Source organism: Barbus barbus (genome assembly GCF_936440315.1).
Source record: "Barbus barbus genome assembly, chromosome: 44".
Taxonomy (NCBI): domain Eukaryota; kingdom Metazoa; phylum Chordata; class Actinopteri; order Cypriniformes; family Cyprinidae; genus Barbus; species Barbus barbus.
The window spans coordinates 23,166,708-23,183,939 of record NC_136722.1 but is presented as its reverse complement, the minus strand read 5'-3'; the positions used below and the strand labels follow the sequence as shown (position 1 = coordinate 23,183,939).

General features: G+C 35.4%; 3 protein-coding genes across 7 annotated transcripts in view; 1 reads left to right on the top strand and 2 right to left on the bottom strand.

Annotated features, from left to right (window-relative positions):
* LOC306863182 (WD repeat-containing protein 90-like) overlaps positions 1–9,039 on the bottom strand; it is a 9,590-nt gene extending 551 nt beyond the window's left edge. Inside the window, exons 1-7 of one of the 2 annotated variants that reach the window (XM_079406399.1) lie at positions 8,810–9,039; positions 3,307–3,475; positions 3,059–3,181; positions 1,913–2,095; positions 487–630; positions 215–333; positions 12–96 (exon numbers count right to left, since the gene is read on the bottom strand). In XM_079406399.1, coding sequence (XP_079262525.1) covers positions 90–96; positions 215–333; positions 487–630; positions 1,913–2,095; positions 3,059–3,181; positions 3,307–3,405 — 675 coding nt within the window. In that variant the 5' untranslated portion in view covers positions 3,406–3,475; positions 8,810–9,039 and the 3' untranslated portion in view covers positions 12–89. Of the gene's footprint in view, positions 1–11; positions 97–214; positions 334–486; positions 631–1,912; positions 2,096–3,058; positions 3,182–3,306; positions 4,894–8,792 lie in introns of both variants that reach the window. The other variant, XM_079406400.1, reaches the window with a different exon arrangement.
* LOC306863181 (clusterin-associated protein 1 homolog) overlaps positions 1–16,887 on the top strand; it is a 26,138-nt gene extending 9,251 nt beyond the window's left edge. The window contains exons 1-12 of one of the 2 annotated variants that reach the window (XM_079406397.1): positions 9,460–9,530; positions 9,865–9,922; positions 10,111–10,222; positions 10,418–10,502; positions 10,581–10,760; positions 10,866–11,045; positions 12,208–12,341; positions 13,025–13,166; positions 13,353–13,425; positions 13,500–13,610; positions 13,706–13,758; positions 15,846–16,887. In XM_079406397.1, the coding sequence (XP_079262523.1) occupies positions 9,901–9,922; positions 10,111–10,222; positions 10,418–10,502; positions 10,581–10,760; positions 10,866–11,045; positions 12,208–12,341; positions 13,025–13,166; positions 13,353–13,425; positions 13,500–13,610; positions 13,706–13,758; positions 15,846–16,034 (1,281 nt within the window). In that variant the 5' untranslated portion in view covers positions 9,460–9,530; positions 9,865–9,900 and the 3' untranslated portion in view covers positions 16,035–16,887. Of the gene's footprint in view, positions 1–9,459; positions 9,531–9,864; positions 9,923–10,110; positions 10,223–10,417; positions 10,503–10,580; positions 10,761–10,865; positions 11,046–12,207; positions 12,342–13,024; positions 13,167–13,352; positions 13,426–13,499; positions 13,611–13,705; positions 13,759–15,845 lie in introns of those variants that run through there. The other variant, XM_079406398.1, reaches the window with a different exon arrangement.
* LOC306863178 (NLR family CARD domain-containing protein 3-like) overlaps positions 12,198–17,232 on the bottom strand; it is a 17,001-nt gene continuing 11,966 nt past the window's right edge. Inside the window, exons 19-21 of one of the 3 annotated variants that reach the window (XR_013783657.1) lie at positions 16,914–17,051; positions 15,834–16,007; positions 12,198–12,297 (exon numbers count right to left, since the gene is read on the bottom strand). Coding sequence is in view for 2 of the 3 variants with exons in the window: in XM_079406393.1 (XP_079262519.1) it covers positions 16,961–17,051 (91 nt within the window). In the remaining variant the exon portion in view is untranslated. Of the gene's footprint in view, positions 12,298–15,526; positions 16,008–16,729; positions 17,052–17,232 lie in introns of those variants that run through there. The other 2 variants (XM_079406393.1, XM_079406392.1) reach the window with 2 other exon arrangements.

Here is a 17,232-nt window from a genome sequence, read left to right as displayed (position 1 = left end):
AGCACACTAACGGTTTGATCCAACAGCGATCAGTCTTCCAGTCGAGCAGAGACCGAGACACAGCGCCCAATCGGCCAGAGAGATCGTCCTCAAAACCTATAAAACAAAAATACACACAGAACCAATGACATTAAATGGCCAATATAAGTGTGTGGAGAGAAAAAATGAGGTACAAAGTCATGGTTACGAAGGCAGAGAGTGAGTGTTTGAGTACCTGTTTTTTGTAAAGGCAGTAAAAGATGATCTCTTTTTCCACAGCGTAGCCGGTTTAACCACTGTTCCTCTCTCACTGGGGCTGAACGCAGCCAAACTGGGCGGTAATGCCAGTGCATCCTGATTAAAAAGACAAAAAAGTGACTTCTTAGTCTTTTCAACTACAATAAATGCAAATAATAATCAGAGCAGCTTGAAAAGACACAAGTGTAAATAATATACAAACAAGTTAAGAGTATATTTATTGGCCTAATACTCATGAATATTAATCACCTCTGGTGGGCTGGGCGCTGGAAACTTCAGCCAATCAAGCAGTTCGCATTTATCCTTCGTCCAATCAGCAGCCCAGATGCTGACACGCCTGTCTGCGCTTACAGCCAACCAGAGCTCGTTTCCCTCCAGTCCAAACTCCTTATACTAAAAGACATTTATATCAGCACACACATTAAATCACTCACACGTTTGAATTGAATTAAATTAATTAAAATTTTAAATGCGGTTTGCTGGGCTTGTTTGTACGGCTGCACAGTCTGGTCAAAAAATTATTATATATCAATATAACTTTATTAATTATTATTATTAAATTTAAAAAAACAATATTACTAATATTATTTATTTTACATATTATTACTGAATAAAAAATACTGCAAAAAAAGTGATCATATTAAAATGACTATAATAAATAACAATAATAAATTATTATTATTGCTATTATTATGAAATGATAAAAATATAAATAATAAAAGCAAAAAATAAAATAATAAATAATACATTTTACTATTGCAATATTTCACTGTAAAATAAAAAAAGACTATTTAAGAAAAATGTAACTATATATCAATATAACTTTATGGTCAATATAACTAATTATGAATAATAACAATAATAACTATTACTAAATAAAAATATTAAACAAAATAAGAAATTTTACTATTGTAATATTTCACTGTAAAATAAAACAATGGAGTATTTGAGAAAAACAAAAAAAAACTATTTTATTTTACAGTACATCCGCACAATACTAATATTTACGGCTTTGCTAATTTCTTCATGTTAAAATGTTAAACCTTTGTGAGCTGCCTGCATGTAAAAGAACACAGTGCCATGCTTCACTCTGAAACACATATATTTAATTAAATAACAGCCTTTAAAATAACAGCGCTAAGCGCTTTATTGTGATCTTTTTTTTTTTTTTCAATTGCATTACATTGACCCTGTAAGTATTTAGACACTTAAGTCACACTTAAAATATGACAATGTCATTGAATATCTGTATCTTTGTATCTCAAACACTGCCAAATCTTTTTCCTTCACTAAATTTCCCTTTTCTTCTTCATATTTAAGATCTGTCTTTGAATCAAATTCATGTATTTTTACGCGTGACTTCAGTGTCCAGATATTTTCTAGGTATGGCCCACAATTCCACATCACACACAATGTCAAGTCATTTGCCTTGCAAAACAGAAATCCACAAAAACAAACACACAAGCACAGACCTGTTTGCTGGTGCACTGCACTGTAGTTATGGGCGCCCCCTTGTGGTCACGGATGGTGCGTACAGTGACACCAGTGACGGGACTGCTGACAGTAACGAGACCATCACGACCACCAGACAACAGCACATGACCTACACACACACATGCATATAGTGAACAAACACACACACGCTCACATAGACACAAAGCGCTCACACACTCACCGTAGTGTGAGTACTGCAGCGCACACACACAGACACAGGCTGAGGTTGTAGTTTCAGCTCCATCTCGGCCGACTCCAGACTGAAGATCCTCACAGTCCCGTCACTGTAACCGCCCGCAACACACACGCGCCCACTGGGCTCATACACACCCCTCGGAGGAGACCAACACACACACTCACAGCTCTGCAATACAGAGAAACATACAGAGACACAATTAATCAATTAACTGCAGTGGAAAATGAATTTGATATTTAGAGTTTGACTGGCGACCAGAGAAAGATTAGCCATGATTCCATTAGCCAAGTTACACTACCAATTAAAAGCTAGAGGTCAGTAAAATGTTTTCATTTTTTATCGAACTCTCACCAAAGCTGCATTTATTTGATCAAAAATACAGTAAAACAGTAATATTGTGAAATATTATTATAATTTCAAATAACTGTTTTCTATGTCAATATACAGTATTGTAAAATGTCATTTATTCCTGTGATGCAAGTCTTTATTCAAGTCTTCAGTGTCACATGATCCTTCAGAAATCATTCTAATATGCTGATTTGCTCAATACACATGTCTTATTATTATCAATGTTTTTTTTTTTTTTTTCAATATTTTTGTAGAAACTGTGATACATTTATTTTCAGGATTCTTTAATGAACAGAACAGCACTGATTTGAAATGGAAATCTTTTGTAACATTATGAATGACTTTACTGTCACTTTTGATCAGTTTAATGAATACTTGCTGAATAAAAGCATTAATTTCATTTAAAAAAAAAAACCTCCAAAGTTTGCATTAAATTGTTTGATGGCTCTATTGCATTAAAACAATGCTGGACAAAAAATGTGAATAAAATGTCCAAAATTATAATAACTAATAAATAAATTGGGTAAAAAAACCTTGAGGTGGACACATTGATTATTTGGCAAGAAGTCATGCACATGAACAAGGATGAAAACACTTTTACCCATTAAAACAAATAATGTGACTGAATATCGTGCTCAGATGGTTGGCTACTAGGACGACACGCAGTCATTGATTGAGCAAACATGAAATTTGTCAGTGCATTTTGTAATTTAATACATTTAATTAAAAAAAGCCCCAGTGGCTAGAGCTTCCACTTCTGTTCATCTGTGTGTTTATGCTCACCTGGTTCAGCACCTGAAACTGCACCAGCAGCTCGTGGCTCTGCAGCACCCAAACTCTCACACTGCCATCCTGCCCACAGGTGACAAAATGCTGCTCATCTGGACTGAAAACCACACCGTTCACCTACAATGAAAGCACAAACTTCAGCATTTTGGACAGAAGTGGTGTTGCTTTTAGAACCATTTCAATGTTCGCTATGGATGAATTTCACAGCTGTTGATAAAAGCTTAAGCGTTTAAGTGTCGTACCTTGCTCTTATGGCCGCTGATCAGCCGTATACTGGTGCTGTCGGCCCAGTTGATGTACCACAGGGTTCCAGTTGTCGTACCCACAATCCCCATGTCCATGACATCATCAAACACTGCACTGATCACTGTCCCATCCAACAGCAGCTCTTGTTCCAGCTGCACCTGAGTGCTTCCAGAGTCAAAACAAGTGATGTTCTTTTAATTGTTTTTCCCAAAATGAAAGATAAGGAAATTAATTTGGTAATTCGGACAAAATATGGACAGCATGTCACCATGCAAGCCTGTTTCCACCTCGTTCAAAAAGTTACTTTGTATTTCTCATAATTGCAACTTTATATTTCACAATGTGACCATATCTTACACCTTTGACTTGATTTCTATTAATTTTATTTTATTTTCATGTAATTGCAACTTTATTTTCCACAATGTCACTTTACATTTCAGTTTAACCTTTATTTTTCAACTTTTTTTTTACTCTTGAAGTGGAAATGTGTTCATATGTCTTTTACACCATCGTTTGAGGTCTTTAAGTTTGGTAATAGAAACTGTCTTTATCTTGGCATAGTTGAATAATAAGAGTTCTGTTCATGGAAATGACATACAGTGAGCCTCAAACACCATTGTTTCCCCCTTCTTATGTAAATCTCGTGCATGCAAAAGACCACTGAAAAAGAGGCGAATCCCAACATAACACCGACTGTGATGTTACAGTCAGGATCATTAATGTTTACACCCCCAACATTTGCATAAGGTATACCAGCCTATGTTCTAGGCCAGCCGGACCTGCACAGCCGAATCATAGATGCAGTGTTGCCAGATATTGCTATTAAAATAAACAAAACCCGATAAATAAATAAAAATAAACTGAAATTATTTAAAATCATTTTATTTCAAATTCCTAACCCTTTTGCAATTAAGATAAGATAAAGATATCGATGACCCTAAACTGCAACATCCTACTTTTTTAACTTTCTAAAGTGTCAAAAAGAGTGAAAAGACAAGTCCAAAAACACTTGTAACAGCTGGATCTGGCAACGCAGAGGTTGCGTCCGTGCCCTCACTCTCTCTCAAGCCTCGTTCACTCCGCCAGTATCTCACAGCGATCATGTTCATATCACGGATGCTAAACATTCTTGCAAAATCTCTCAAAATCTGTAGCTTCGTCTGATACAGGCTCAAATAAATAAGGTTGGATGCCTAATCTCTCCATCGTTCACGCCAGACAGTAGACTAGAGATCTGTTTGCTGTGTGAGCTACTGAAATGAGCCGCGCTGTGAAACAGCCAATCAGAGCAGAGCTCAACATTATTATTCATCATGACCCTTCCAAATAAGGTAATAACAGACCATTTAATTCTAGGGACAAATCCTAGGGTTGTAAGTGCACATGTAAAACCGTTTCTGGAGAATTTTTGCCCTTACCTAAGCCACAATATTACAAGTGCTATTATACTGATTCTTCTGCATTGTAACGTTATATTGTAACATACATCTTTTAACGAGCAAATTAACTCAGTCCAGGTTCATTTCAGATGCTTATTACTCATTTAGTGAAGTGTTTTAATCAGTGCTCGAATTGAATCAAGTCTTATGGGGGGTCCCCACCATCAGACTTTTTTTTTTGGTGGGGGTGGGGGTTAGTCTCGCAATATACAATTTATTTGATCATAATGCATAACTATATACTATTTAATGTTGCATAACAAAGAGAGATAAGCTACTATTCTTCTTTTAAATGGCTTTCTCCAAGTAATACTGGATTTCGAGGGTGACAAAGCAGCAGACCCAAAAGGGCAACTATGGCAAATATACCAGGGGACTACATATAAGGCACTTGAAGATCCGTAAAAGCATGTGACATAAAAATACATTGAAATTTCTCAAAAACTGTAGAAAATATTCCGATGGCTTTCAGACACACTGAATGGTATTCAAATTCAGCAGTGGCACAGGAATAATTATTTCATAATGTTTCAGAAAGCAGTGATAAAGGAGCAGTCAGTAACTTCAAATGGACCTTTTTATTACTTAAACAGTAGCAAAAGGATACTATAGAGATGAGATTAAGTATTATTCAAAGAGTGCAAGACAACTGGGCAAACAGGATATAGTCTTTATAATAGTTTATAAGTTTAACGTAGGTATGTCCAGGAGATTCTCAAAAGTCAACTCATTTATCCATAACAGCTCTCAATGTAATTTCAGGAACCAGTGGGTGAAGACATAAACCAATATACAGGTGCAGCTCAATAAATTAGAATGTTGTGGAAAAGTTAATTTATTTCAGTAATTCAACTCAAATTGTGAAACTCGTGTATTAAATAAATTCAATGCACACAGACTGAAGTAGTTTAAGTCTTTTGTGATTTAGTCTCACATTTAACAAAAACCCACCAATTCACATCTCAACAAATTACAATACTTCATAAGACCAAAAAAAAAAAACATTTTTAGTGAATTGTTGGCCTTCTGGAAAGTATGTTCATTTACTGTATATGCACTCAATACTTGGTAGGGGCTCCTTTTGCTTTAATTACTGCATCAATTTGGCGTGGCATGGAGGTGATCAGTTTGTGGCACTGCTGAGGTGGTATGGAAGCCCAGGTTTCTTTGACAGTGGCCTTCAGCTCATCTGCATTTTTTGGTCTCATTTCTCATCTTCCTCTTGACAATACCCCATAGATTCTCAATGGGGTTCAGGTCTGGTGAGTTTGCTGGCCAGTTAAGCACACCAACACCATGGTCATTTAACCAACTTTTGGTGCTTTTGGCAGTGTGGGCAGGTGACAAATCCTGCTGGAAAATGAAACCAGAATCTTTAAAAAGCTGGTCAGCAGAAAGAAGCATGAAGTGCTCCAAAATTTCTTGGTAAACGGGTGCAGTGACTTTGGTTTTCAAAAAACACAATGGACCAACACCAGCAGATGACATGGCACCCCAAATCATCACAGACTGTGGAAACTTCACACTGGACTTCATGCAACTTGGGCTATGAGCTTCTCCACCCTTCCTCTCGACTCTAGGACCTTGGTTTCCAAATACAAAACTTGCTCTCATCTGAAAAGAAGACTTTGGACCACTGGGCAACAGTCCAGTTGTTCTTCTCCTTAGCCCAGGTAAGACGCCTCTGACGTTGTCTGTGGTTCAGGAGTGGCTTAACAAAAGGAATATGACAACTGTAGCCAAATTCCTTCACACGTCTGTGTGTGGTGGCTCTTGATGCCTTGACCCCAGCCTCAGTCCATTCCTTGTGAAGTTCACCCAAATTCTTGAATCGATTTTGCTTGACAATCCTCATAAGGCTGCGGTTCTCTCGGTTGGTTGTGCATCTTTTTCTTCCACACTTTTTCCTTCCACTCAACTTTCTGTTAGCATGCTTGGATACAGCACTCTGTGAACAGCCAGCTTCTTTGGCAATGAATGTTTGTGGGTTACCCTCCTTGTGAAGGGAGTCAATGATTGTCTTGTGGACAACTGTCAGATCAGCAGTCTTCCCCATGATTGTGTAGCCTAGTGAACCAAACTGAGAGACCATTTTGAAGGCTCAGGAAACCTTTGCAGGTGTTTTGAGTTGATTAGCTGATTGGCATGTCACCATATTCTAATTTGTTGAGGTTTTTGTTAAATGTGAGACTAAATCACAATTAAAAGAACCAAAGACTTGAACTACTTCAGTCTGTGTGCATTGAATTTATTTAATACACGAGTTTCACAATTTGAGTTGAATTACTGAAATAAATGAACTTTTCCACAACATTCAAATTTATTGAGATGCACCTGTATATATTCAAGAGTTTTTGTCACATACACAATTATACCGAGTATAACCAGCAGTGAAATGTAGCATATATATTAATTTATTTATTTGTATTTTTTTTAAAGTAAAAACATTAATATTGTGAGAATGTGAAACAGCTGTTTTCTCTATTTTTCTATTTTTACATCATGATCCTTCAGAAATCATTTTAATATGCTGATTTGCTGCTCAAACATTTCTTATTATTATCAATGTTGAAACCAGTTGTGTACAAATGGTTTTCAGGATTCTTTGATAAGTAGAAAGTTCAAAAGAACAGCATTTATCTTAAATAGAATCTTTTGTAACATTTTACATTTTTACTGTCACTTTTGATCAATTTATGCATCCTTTCTGAATAAAAGTATTAATTTCTTTAATTTATTTCCACCCAAAAACCCCAAACTTTTGAACGATAGTGTATAATGTTACAAATTATATCTATTTCAGATACATTCTGTTCTTTTGAATTTTCTATTCATCACAGAATCCAGAAAAAAAAATTTGTACATAACTGTTTTCAACATTGATAATAATAATGAGAAATGTTTCTTGAGCAGCAAATCAGTATATTAGAATGATTTCTGAAGATCATGTGTGTTACGTTCCCTTTTATTTATTTAAAAAAAAACAGAAGTAAACAGTACAGGCACTGAAGACTGGAGTAATGATGCTGAAAATTGTTTACTATTGTATTATTATTATTTTAAATTGTAATAATATTTCATGATATTAGTGTTTTTACTGTATTTTGGATCAAATCAATGGAGGCTTGGTGAACAGAAATGACTTTTGAACAGTAGTGTACGTTCAACGATTTCAGTGCAGTTTACATAGTTACGTCCAGTAGGTGGCGGCGTGGACTGTTATGAGTGAGTCTGTCAGTCAGCAGACTATTCAACCATTTCTGTCCAAAAGTCTGCTTTATTCAGGAACTTACTATGGCTATCAATATGTCAATCATAGCTATTTCAAGAGTGAATCCCGCTTTTATATGCCGATGTAATTCCCGAAACTTTGCAGCGTGTATGTGGCCGTTGGTCTTTGCAGCATGAAAAACAAGTTTTATACAATTCTGAATGGATTATATATAGCACAGAAACCGCACAACGAGCACTCCCTTTATAATTACTAAAAAGCTGTCACTCATCTTCATCGAGATCTCTAGCACCCCAGAACCAGGCCTAATAATAATTTATGCAAGGAATACAAAAGACATGGAGTTGATAAATATAGTGGAAAGATATAGAGAGAAAATTACCCCTCAAAAAAGTCAGTAAGAAGCTTCCTCTTCCCGACTGCGAGTGGAGGTTTGTTATTCTCCATTTTTTTAGCTGAAGTTAGCTTGACGGAGCGGCGCCAATCAAGCAGTCATGTCAACGATGTCCTGCGCTTAGCGGTCTTTAGATGTGGGGCGGGGCGTTTAAAATTTAAAGAGACATGACAACTAGCCCATAAACAAACTTAATATAAATTATTGTAAATAATTCACGAAATTTAATTTACCATGTCCATTGCTTGAATTTAATCACATTTGTCATTATCATTTTTAATCAAATAAAAATGTCTGAGGGACCCCCCTAAGTCGATTTTTTAATTCTTATGGGGGGTCCCTAATGCCTTATGGGGGGGTCCCGGATCCCCCCAGCCCCCCTTCAATTCGAGCAGTGGTTTTAATAGGTAATCTTACATTATTGTTTACTTCACCTGTTGACAGCTAACGGACTATTAGCTCACAAACTACCAGGAATGAACTGACTTCCGTCTCCAACGAGTCCACAAATATTTTATCCATCACAGCACCTCGTTTTATCGTCGTACAGAGTTTAATTTTCGGTTTTGGTCGCAGTTGTGGGGGTTTTAGAGGTCTGTGAGTTTGTTGTTGATGAATCGCTCTTCTGTTCTGCTCGCGCTGCAGAGACCGCCGCGACGCGTTCGAACGGCATGACGTCAACATGCCCCAAACTCACGTGAATCACCGAAAGACAGACAATGCAGAAAAATATTATTTTATTTGAGTTATACGCATGTTTTAATCCTTATGGGGAAATGTCATGTACATAAGCAGAAATGGACAGGGGATGTTTGAAACTGTGTACAATCATAAATTATTTTGCTTTTGAGAAAATTGAGGATTTCGTTTTTGTTTAATATGTCTTATTTTGGGAATTAACTATTCTATTCTAAGCATTCTAGAATCTAGCTGTTGTTTGTATGTTTATATATAATATTTAAAAAAAAAAAAACTCCACTAATCTCCTTTATGAAAAAAAATATGTAAATGGTTGTACAGTACTGCATTTTTGCAAGAAAATAAACGTCCTCTGAAAACGCGTTTCAAAATAGCAATGTTGTTTGTCCTTCGTGTGCTCCCGTAGCTCCTTATGGCTGCCATAGTGACGAACGCAGCAACAGACGCTTATGAAAGGCAAGATTTCCGCTATTTTATGCTAATTATTATCGGTCTTATGTGACCAGATTTACGATTAAAACAGTACCAGTTTGTTATAATTCTCGATTAACAGCATCTGTATATGAATTTTAGAGCGAACGATGATCATTGTTCATCAAACTAGCTTAACTGCTAATATCTGATGTGGTTTGTTGTAATTTATTTGTTTTTCATTGAACATGAAGTTATTCATATGCCTCATTTGTGAGAGATATTCGCTTTCAGTTAGATTTGAGGTCTTATTAAGAGCGTTAACAACTGAATTGTATTGCTTTTAGTGGAATGTGTCGTTTTTCTTCTTGTCTAACAGATGAAAGTCGTGTTTACTGAATAAAAGACAGCAATCATGTCCTTTAGAGATCTGAGAAGTAAGTGAACTAATAAGGGACTCTTATCAGATTTATATATAAAACATGTTTCAGTATGTAGTCATAAAGCATCATAGAAATGAGTAGCTGTTGTGTAATCAGATACTGATTCTGTAGAAAAGTATGAAAAAGGTGTATGATTGAATATTAGTAGAACACTTACAGTATGTTATGATCTGGATATGTAGATTTTACAGAGATGATGAGAGCACTCGGCTACCCTCGTCTCATCTCCATGGAGAACTTCAGATCTCCAAACTTCCCTTTAGTAGCTGAAATCCTCATCTGGCTTGTTAAGAGGTAAGATATATTAATATATTATAAATATTATGTGGTGGCAGAGAGACACCATGTTTTCTATGTCTGATATGGACGCTTAGCACTTTAAATGATGTTTTAATTCATGATAGTTAGAACAATAATCATACAAATATATATACCTAAAATATTAGATAATGTTAAATAATATGCAATTTTATATGAATCTTCCCATAGATATGAACCTCAGATGGAAATTCCCAGTGATGTTGACACAGAGTCAGACAGAGTGTTTTTCATCAAAGCTGTGGCTCAATTCATGGTAAACTATATTATTATTATTAATGTCACCATGAACAAAGTATATGTCAAAATCACTGCATGTTCTGTGTTTCTCTAGGCGACTAAAGCTCATGTGAAGCTCAATCTTAAGCGCCTGTATCAGGCAGATGGTTACGCTGTGAAAGAGATGCTGAAAATCACCAGCATCCTCTACAATGCCATGAAAACCAAAGAGAACACCGATGGGGAACAAAACAATGATGAAAACAGCAAGTTCAAGTTTGATCTGGGGTCAAAGGTTAGTGTCAAATGATTGATACAGTTTCATCATGCATTCTATCACGAGCAGACTTTTCGAGATGTTATAATCATTTTTGTTGTGTTTTTGGATGTTTTGTGGCAGATAGCTGATTTAAAGGTGGCACGTCAGCTGGGATCTGAAATTACAGCAAAGGGAGCAGCTCTGTTTGACCTGCTGGGGCACGAAGAGGACCTGAGAGAGAGCAGGACAGCTGCGATAGCCCGACCGCTGGAGATCACTGAGACAGAGAGAGCTCTGAGAGCGGCTGTCAAAGACGTCACGGTAAAACACAAATCCTCACTTAGTCAACCAGCAAGCACAGGTTCAGAAGATCCGGATTTTTATCATATAATTGCTTTAGTGCAGTGTTTTTTAAAACCTTTTTGACTTCCATTGTCAAAAACAATATAGGAGTAGCAAAGTATTAAAATAATTCACTAAAATAATGATTAATAATTCAAATAAATAAGTTCCAGACGTATCAGTAACAGAACATTCTTCACGACCGTGTTATTTTGATATTTTGAATACATTTTATTTTTTAGATTTTCTGTTTTCATGTAGATAAAGCTTTAATAATTTTGTTGTGTTTTTGTAATTTTTATTAGTTTGTTAAAAGAACAGGGTTTATTCATTTTAATTTATTAGTTTTAGTTTGTCTTTTAAGACTTACATTAAAAAATCAGCAACTAGCTGAAATTAAATATTAATTTCAGAGTTTTTCATATTTTATTTCAGTTAATGTTTATAGCAGTAACATTTTATGTTTTTAGGGTTCATTTGGGATTACAGGGATTTTTAATATTTATTTTTTTACTTACAAATAGCAATTTCTGTCCTATAAAATATTTTAGAGCTTTACATAACTTGAACAATTTATATTAATTATAAAAATGCCCTTGACGTTTTATGATTTTCTTAATTTATGACATTTCCAGGTCTAGAAATCACACTTTTTAAAAATTCTTGCATATATCAAGGTTTTCCAAGCACCTGAAAATGCTGGTAATTAAATAAAAATCGCAGTTGTTGAGGGAATTAATTAAATAAGAAATATGATTTCAGTTTATTTCTCTAGATTTTTATCTTTTAGCTGATTTTAATGCTTGTTTTGTCTTATTCATAACTCTTGAGGCTCCCTGGTTGAAAACTACTGCTTCAGTATTATAAAACTGAAAGAACTGTACTGAGAAAAGGAAATTCATCCCTAAATGTTGTACAAATGTTTGTTATGAAAGTCTCTAGAGGGCTACAAGAACTCAAAGTCACATTCTGTTTCAGGTCAGTTCTTGAAAAGTATGATTTTAGTGCATTCAGCGAGCAGCGTGCTTGAAATATTTACCAAGCAAAAGAACCGGAGGAGATGGAGGAATGTCTTTGGAGGATTGTGATGTTATTTTGGGCTCTGAATTGCATCTGAATGTGTTTGCTCACCTGTGTTCAGGAGAGCATCCAAATGACAAAAGATCTGCTCAATAACGTATCGTCAGATGAGGCCAGTCTGGAGGCCAAAATCGAGAAGAAGAAACAGGACCTGGAGAGAAACCAGAAACGCTTACAAACTCTACAGAGTGTGCGGTGAGCTAATATGATTGAAATACTATTATAGATTTAGTTCAAATATTGAATTAAGCTTTTCATTTTTATATTTTTCTGGTTTCATTTTAATTTTAGTATATTTTATATAGTTTTTATTAAGTTTATTTAGTTTTAGTTAGTATATATATATATATATATATATATATATATATATATATATATATATATATTATTTAGTATATATATATATATTATTGTTGTCAAACGATTAATCGTGATTAATTGCATCCAAAATAAAAGTTTTTGTTTACATAATATATGAGTGTGTGCTGTGTATATTTATTATGCATATATAAAAACAAACACATGCATGTATATATTTAAGAAAAATGTTATGTTTATATATGAAATATATATAATATAAATATTTTAAAAATATATACCAGATATACATAATACAGTGTGCATACATATATTATGTTAACAAAAACTTTTATTTTGAATGCGATTTAATCACGATTAATTGTTTGAAAGCACTAATATTATTTATATTTATATATATATATATATATATATATAATTGCATATATGTTAATGTTTATTTTATTTCATGTTTTTTTATGGCTTTAGTTTTACTTTTGGCTTTAGATGCAAAAAAAAAGTTTGAAATAATGCACGGATCATATAGACACTGACATCTCTGACGCTGTTTCATTATGTAGTCCAGCGTTTATGGATGAATATGAGAAGATCGAGGAGGACTTGCAGAAACAGTACCAGACGTATGTGGAGAAATTTCGTAACTTGAGCTTCCTGGAGCAGCAGCTAGATGACTATCACAGAGCTGAACAAGATCGCTTCGAGGTACGATCAGATGCATCTCAACTTCTCTCTGGTACTCATGTGAGGCCTTTATATAACTCATATCATTCATTTATCCAGCTAAAAATAAAAAAGACAACAAGTGAAACCTATTAATTTCACCCAAATTCACTTTAAAAAGCCTGTCCTGATGCTTCCCTGATTAATCCTTTTGCCCTTTTCTTCCAGGAAGCAGAGATGGCAATGAAACTGAGACAAAACAAATTAAAAGAGGAGGAGAAGAGGCTCTTGAGAAGTGGAGGTTGGTCACACACTCTCAAACACACACATTTGAACACGTTTGTCAAAGATGTCATGAGTTCTCCTCCTCTGTAGTAAGAGATGAAGACTCAGATGTGGACATACCAGAGGATGAAGGCTCTGACAGTGACATAGACGACGGGCAGCAGCCTAGACTACACCACGCACGACACGCACAGATATCAGGTGATCAGCATGTAGCCCGTCATTATCTGCAGCCTCGCTCACACGCATGACACACGCGAGTGTCTGAGTGTACTTGATTTGTGTTTCCGTTGCAGGTCGAGATGGCACTCGCTTCATTGGCAGTATGGGAGGAGGAGACAGTGAAGAGGTGAAAACACACTTTCACTCTCTATATTACCAACTAAAACAATTATATTTTATTATTACTTACTATAATATTTTGAATTAGCTTTTATTTTTATATTTTCAGTTTAAATAAATTTTTAGAAATGTTGTTTTTGAGTTTTTGTTGCTATGATACATACATATATAAATGCAGTGGTGGCCAAAATGATTAGAACACTAGTATTTTCAGCAGCTAAAAAAAGGGTTTAAAGTCAGTTATTTCTATCTTTTGTTGTAGTGTGTCAGTGGGAAATATCAGTTTATATTTCCAAACATTCATTTTGCCATTAATTGTAATAATCCAGTGAGATTTTGTCTGACAACAGCCAGTGCTCCACACAGAGATCTGATCTTCATCCAGTCTGTCTGGAGTAACATGAAGAAACAGAACAAACTGAGACACACTAAATCCAGAAGAACTGTGGCAACGTCTCCAAGATGCTTCAAGAAACCTCCCTGCAAAACTATGCGCGAGTGCACCTAGGACAAAAGCTGCTTTGAACACAAAGGACGCTCACACCAAATGTTGATTTAATTTAGTTAATAGAAGTTAATTGATAAAGAAAGTCTATTTATGACAATATCTTTGACAGCATCCTCATTTTACAGCATTTTTACACAAGTGCCTAAAACTTTTAACAGTACTGTAGCTTTGCAGGAAGGTTTCTTGAAGCATCTTGGAGACGTTGCCACAGTTCTTCTGGATTTAGTGTGTCTCAGTTTGTTCTGTTTCTTCATGTTACTCCAGACAGACTGGATGATGATCAGGTCAGATCTCTGTGTGGAGCACTGGCTGCTGTCAGACTCCTTGTGCAAACAAAAATATCACTGGATTATTACAAATAATGGCAAAATGAATGTTTGGAAACTGGGCCTAAAATGAACACTCGCCAAGCGCGAGTAAAAATCAGCGTTGGCGAGTAAAACTTTTACGAAATATAACAATGCAGTGTATTGAGAACAACAGCCACTGATTCACTGTTTCTGACATAAGCGAATAAATAATCTTTTCTGAAGACGAGCTCATCGTGATTAGCTGTTCATATGAGACAAGAGCGAAGGATACATACGGGCTGATAAGGTCAGAGCTTTGTGTAATATTAAAATTAGTTTGATGATCTGAATCTTTTAAGTGTGACAAATATGTAAAACCAGGAAGGGGGCAAAAACCTTTTCACGGCACTGTATATCTATCTATCTATATGTATGTGTCTGTGTGTGTATATAGTTTTATTTTATATTTTAACTTTTGCTTTTAGTAATTTTAGTACTTCAGTTGAAATTTATTTCAGTTACATTTCTCTTGTTTTCTATTTTTAATAGTTTTAGTTAACAATAACAACACTGAACCAACATATCAACACATTTTCTTAATCTCTTTTTATATTCTTCAGAGTTTTCAGATTATTCAGCCAATCGTGGTTTCCCAGGCATGCTTTCTTCACGTTTTCATGTTTTTCCTCCCTGATCTTGTATAACTTATCTACAGTCATTGTGCTTTCATTTTCTTTTCTCTGTATATGCCGCCAGCTCTCATTTCATTCACTCCGTTTTCACTCCATCTCTCTTTCTCTTCCTCTGCACTCGTTCTTCAAGCCCAGAGTAAAGGAACAAGTCCATCTATCCGGCAGCGGCCGGAAGAAAAAGAGAAGAAAGGTGGTGTGTGTGTCAGTGTTATTTTAGTATTATTATGCTATTATAGTGTTTTTTTAAATATTTTTTATTAGCTTTTTTTTTTCTTTTTTTGTTTTCAGAATTTAAACCTAATTTCTTTCAATTAGTTGCCAAGGCAACGTTTCTAATTGTAAATTACAATTTTTTCATCCAATTTTTATGTTTTCTTTTATTCAGCTTTTTTTTTTCCAATTATGAAAAACTGAAATTTTAATAGCTTTAGCTGTAGTTAACAATAACACTGACGTGCCTGTGTCTAAATGAGAACATCTGGTGGTTCTGCAATAATTTTGATAATTCTTAATTAGGGATATTGATTGAGCCCCGTTTCAGTTACCCTCCACTGAGTGCTGTGTGTGTCTTCGGCTATAATTCACAATGTACTTTGCTTTGCAGTCACAGGATAGTGAGATCGACGTAGACGATGATGATGAAGATGGTGAGGAAGACGAAGATGAGGAGGAAGAGGAAAATGAGGATCTGGATGAAGACAATGACAGTCTGGAGGGTTCCTCCACCAAACCAGGACGCTCAAAGCGATCGCTACACCCACAAATCCTTGAGGAGAGTGATAATGATTTTTAATGTGCAATCAGCATGCATTAAAGGAATAGTTCACCCAAAAATTTAAATTTGTTGAACATTTATTCACCTTAGGCCATTCATATAGTTAAGTTTGTTTCTTCATGGGAGGAGAGATTTGGAGAAATTTAGCTTACATCACTTGCTCACCAATGGATCTTCTGCAGTGAATGGGTGCCGTCAGAATGAGAGTCCAAACAGCTGATAAAAACATCACAATAATCCACACCACTCATATTTCAGCTGGAAGCAACAGTTCAAAGTTAAAACACCATAATGATGGATTTGTTTCTTACAAACATGTAGTTTTTTGCTTCACAAATCATTGATGGACTGGAGTGTTGTGGATTATTGTGATGTTTTTATCAGCTGTTTGGATTCTGACGGTACCCATTCACTGCATCCATTGGTGAGCAAATGAAGTCTCTCCAAATCTGTTCGGAACAAATTCATGTATATCTTGGATGGCCTAAGAGTGAGTACATTTTCAAAAAGTTAAAATTTTGGGTGAACTCTTCCTTTAAATAATCATGCATTTGCTTCCAAAAAAAGGATAATAGACTTCAATTCTTATGTAAATTGTTGCATCGACCTAAATGTGACAATTCACATTAAATGTTTTTTTTTTCATGACACGAAAACAAGATTAATATCTGTAAATAACAAAATGTAATTTCCAGTATATATGAATATATCTTCTCCTCTGTATTCAAGTGTAGACGCCTGTTTAATTGCCGTTAACAGTTATTTGAATTCATCTGAAAGTTCAGCAAAATTGTTGTATAATGTGTTTTATTAAGGCAACATCTTTGTCAGTTCTGTTTTATAAAATAAACATTTATAATTACACAACGTTAATACATGAACTTTGGAAATATTTACATGAATAAGGCTCTAAATAAGCATGCTGTGGCAAGTTTGTGCGTGTGCTAGATATCCACCACACAATCTGGAGCACCAGCTTTGATGGCATCTGAGACCACCTTTGCCCCCGACTCCCCGATGCCGTTACCCTGGAGACTGAAGCAGAAATAGGAAATCATGACACACACCACAGAATCTCGCTCCGGATCAATCACGCTGAGGTGAAATGTGCCACTCACAGCAAAACTGAAATGATCAGTGTTCAGAATCACACCCACAGCCAGTGCTAAACATTTACCACATGTGCCATGCAATCGTGACACACTGTGGTTGAACC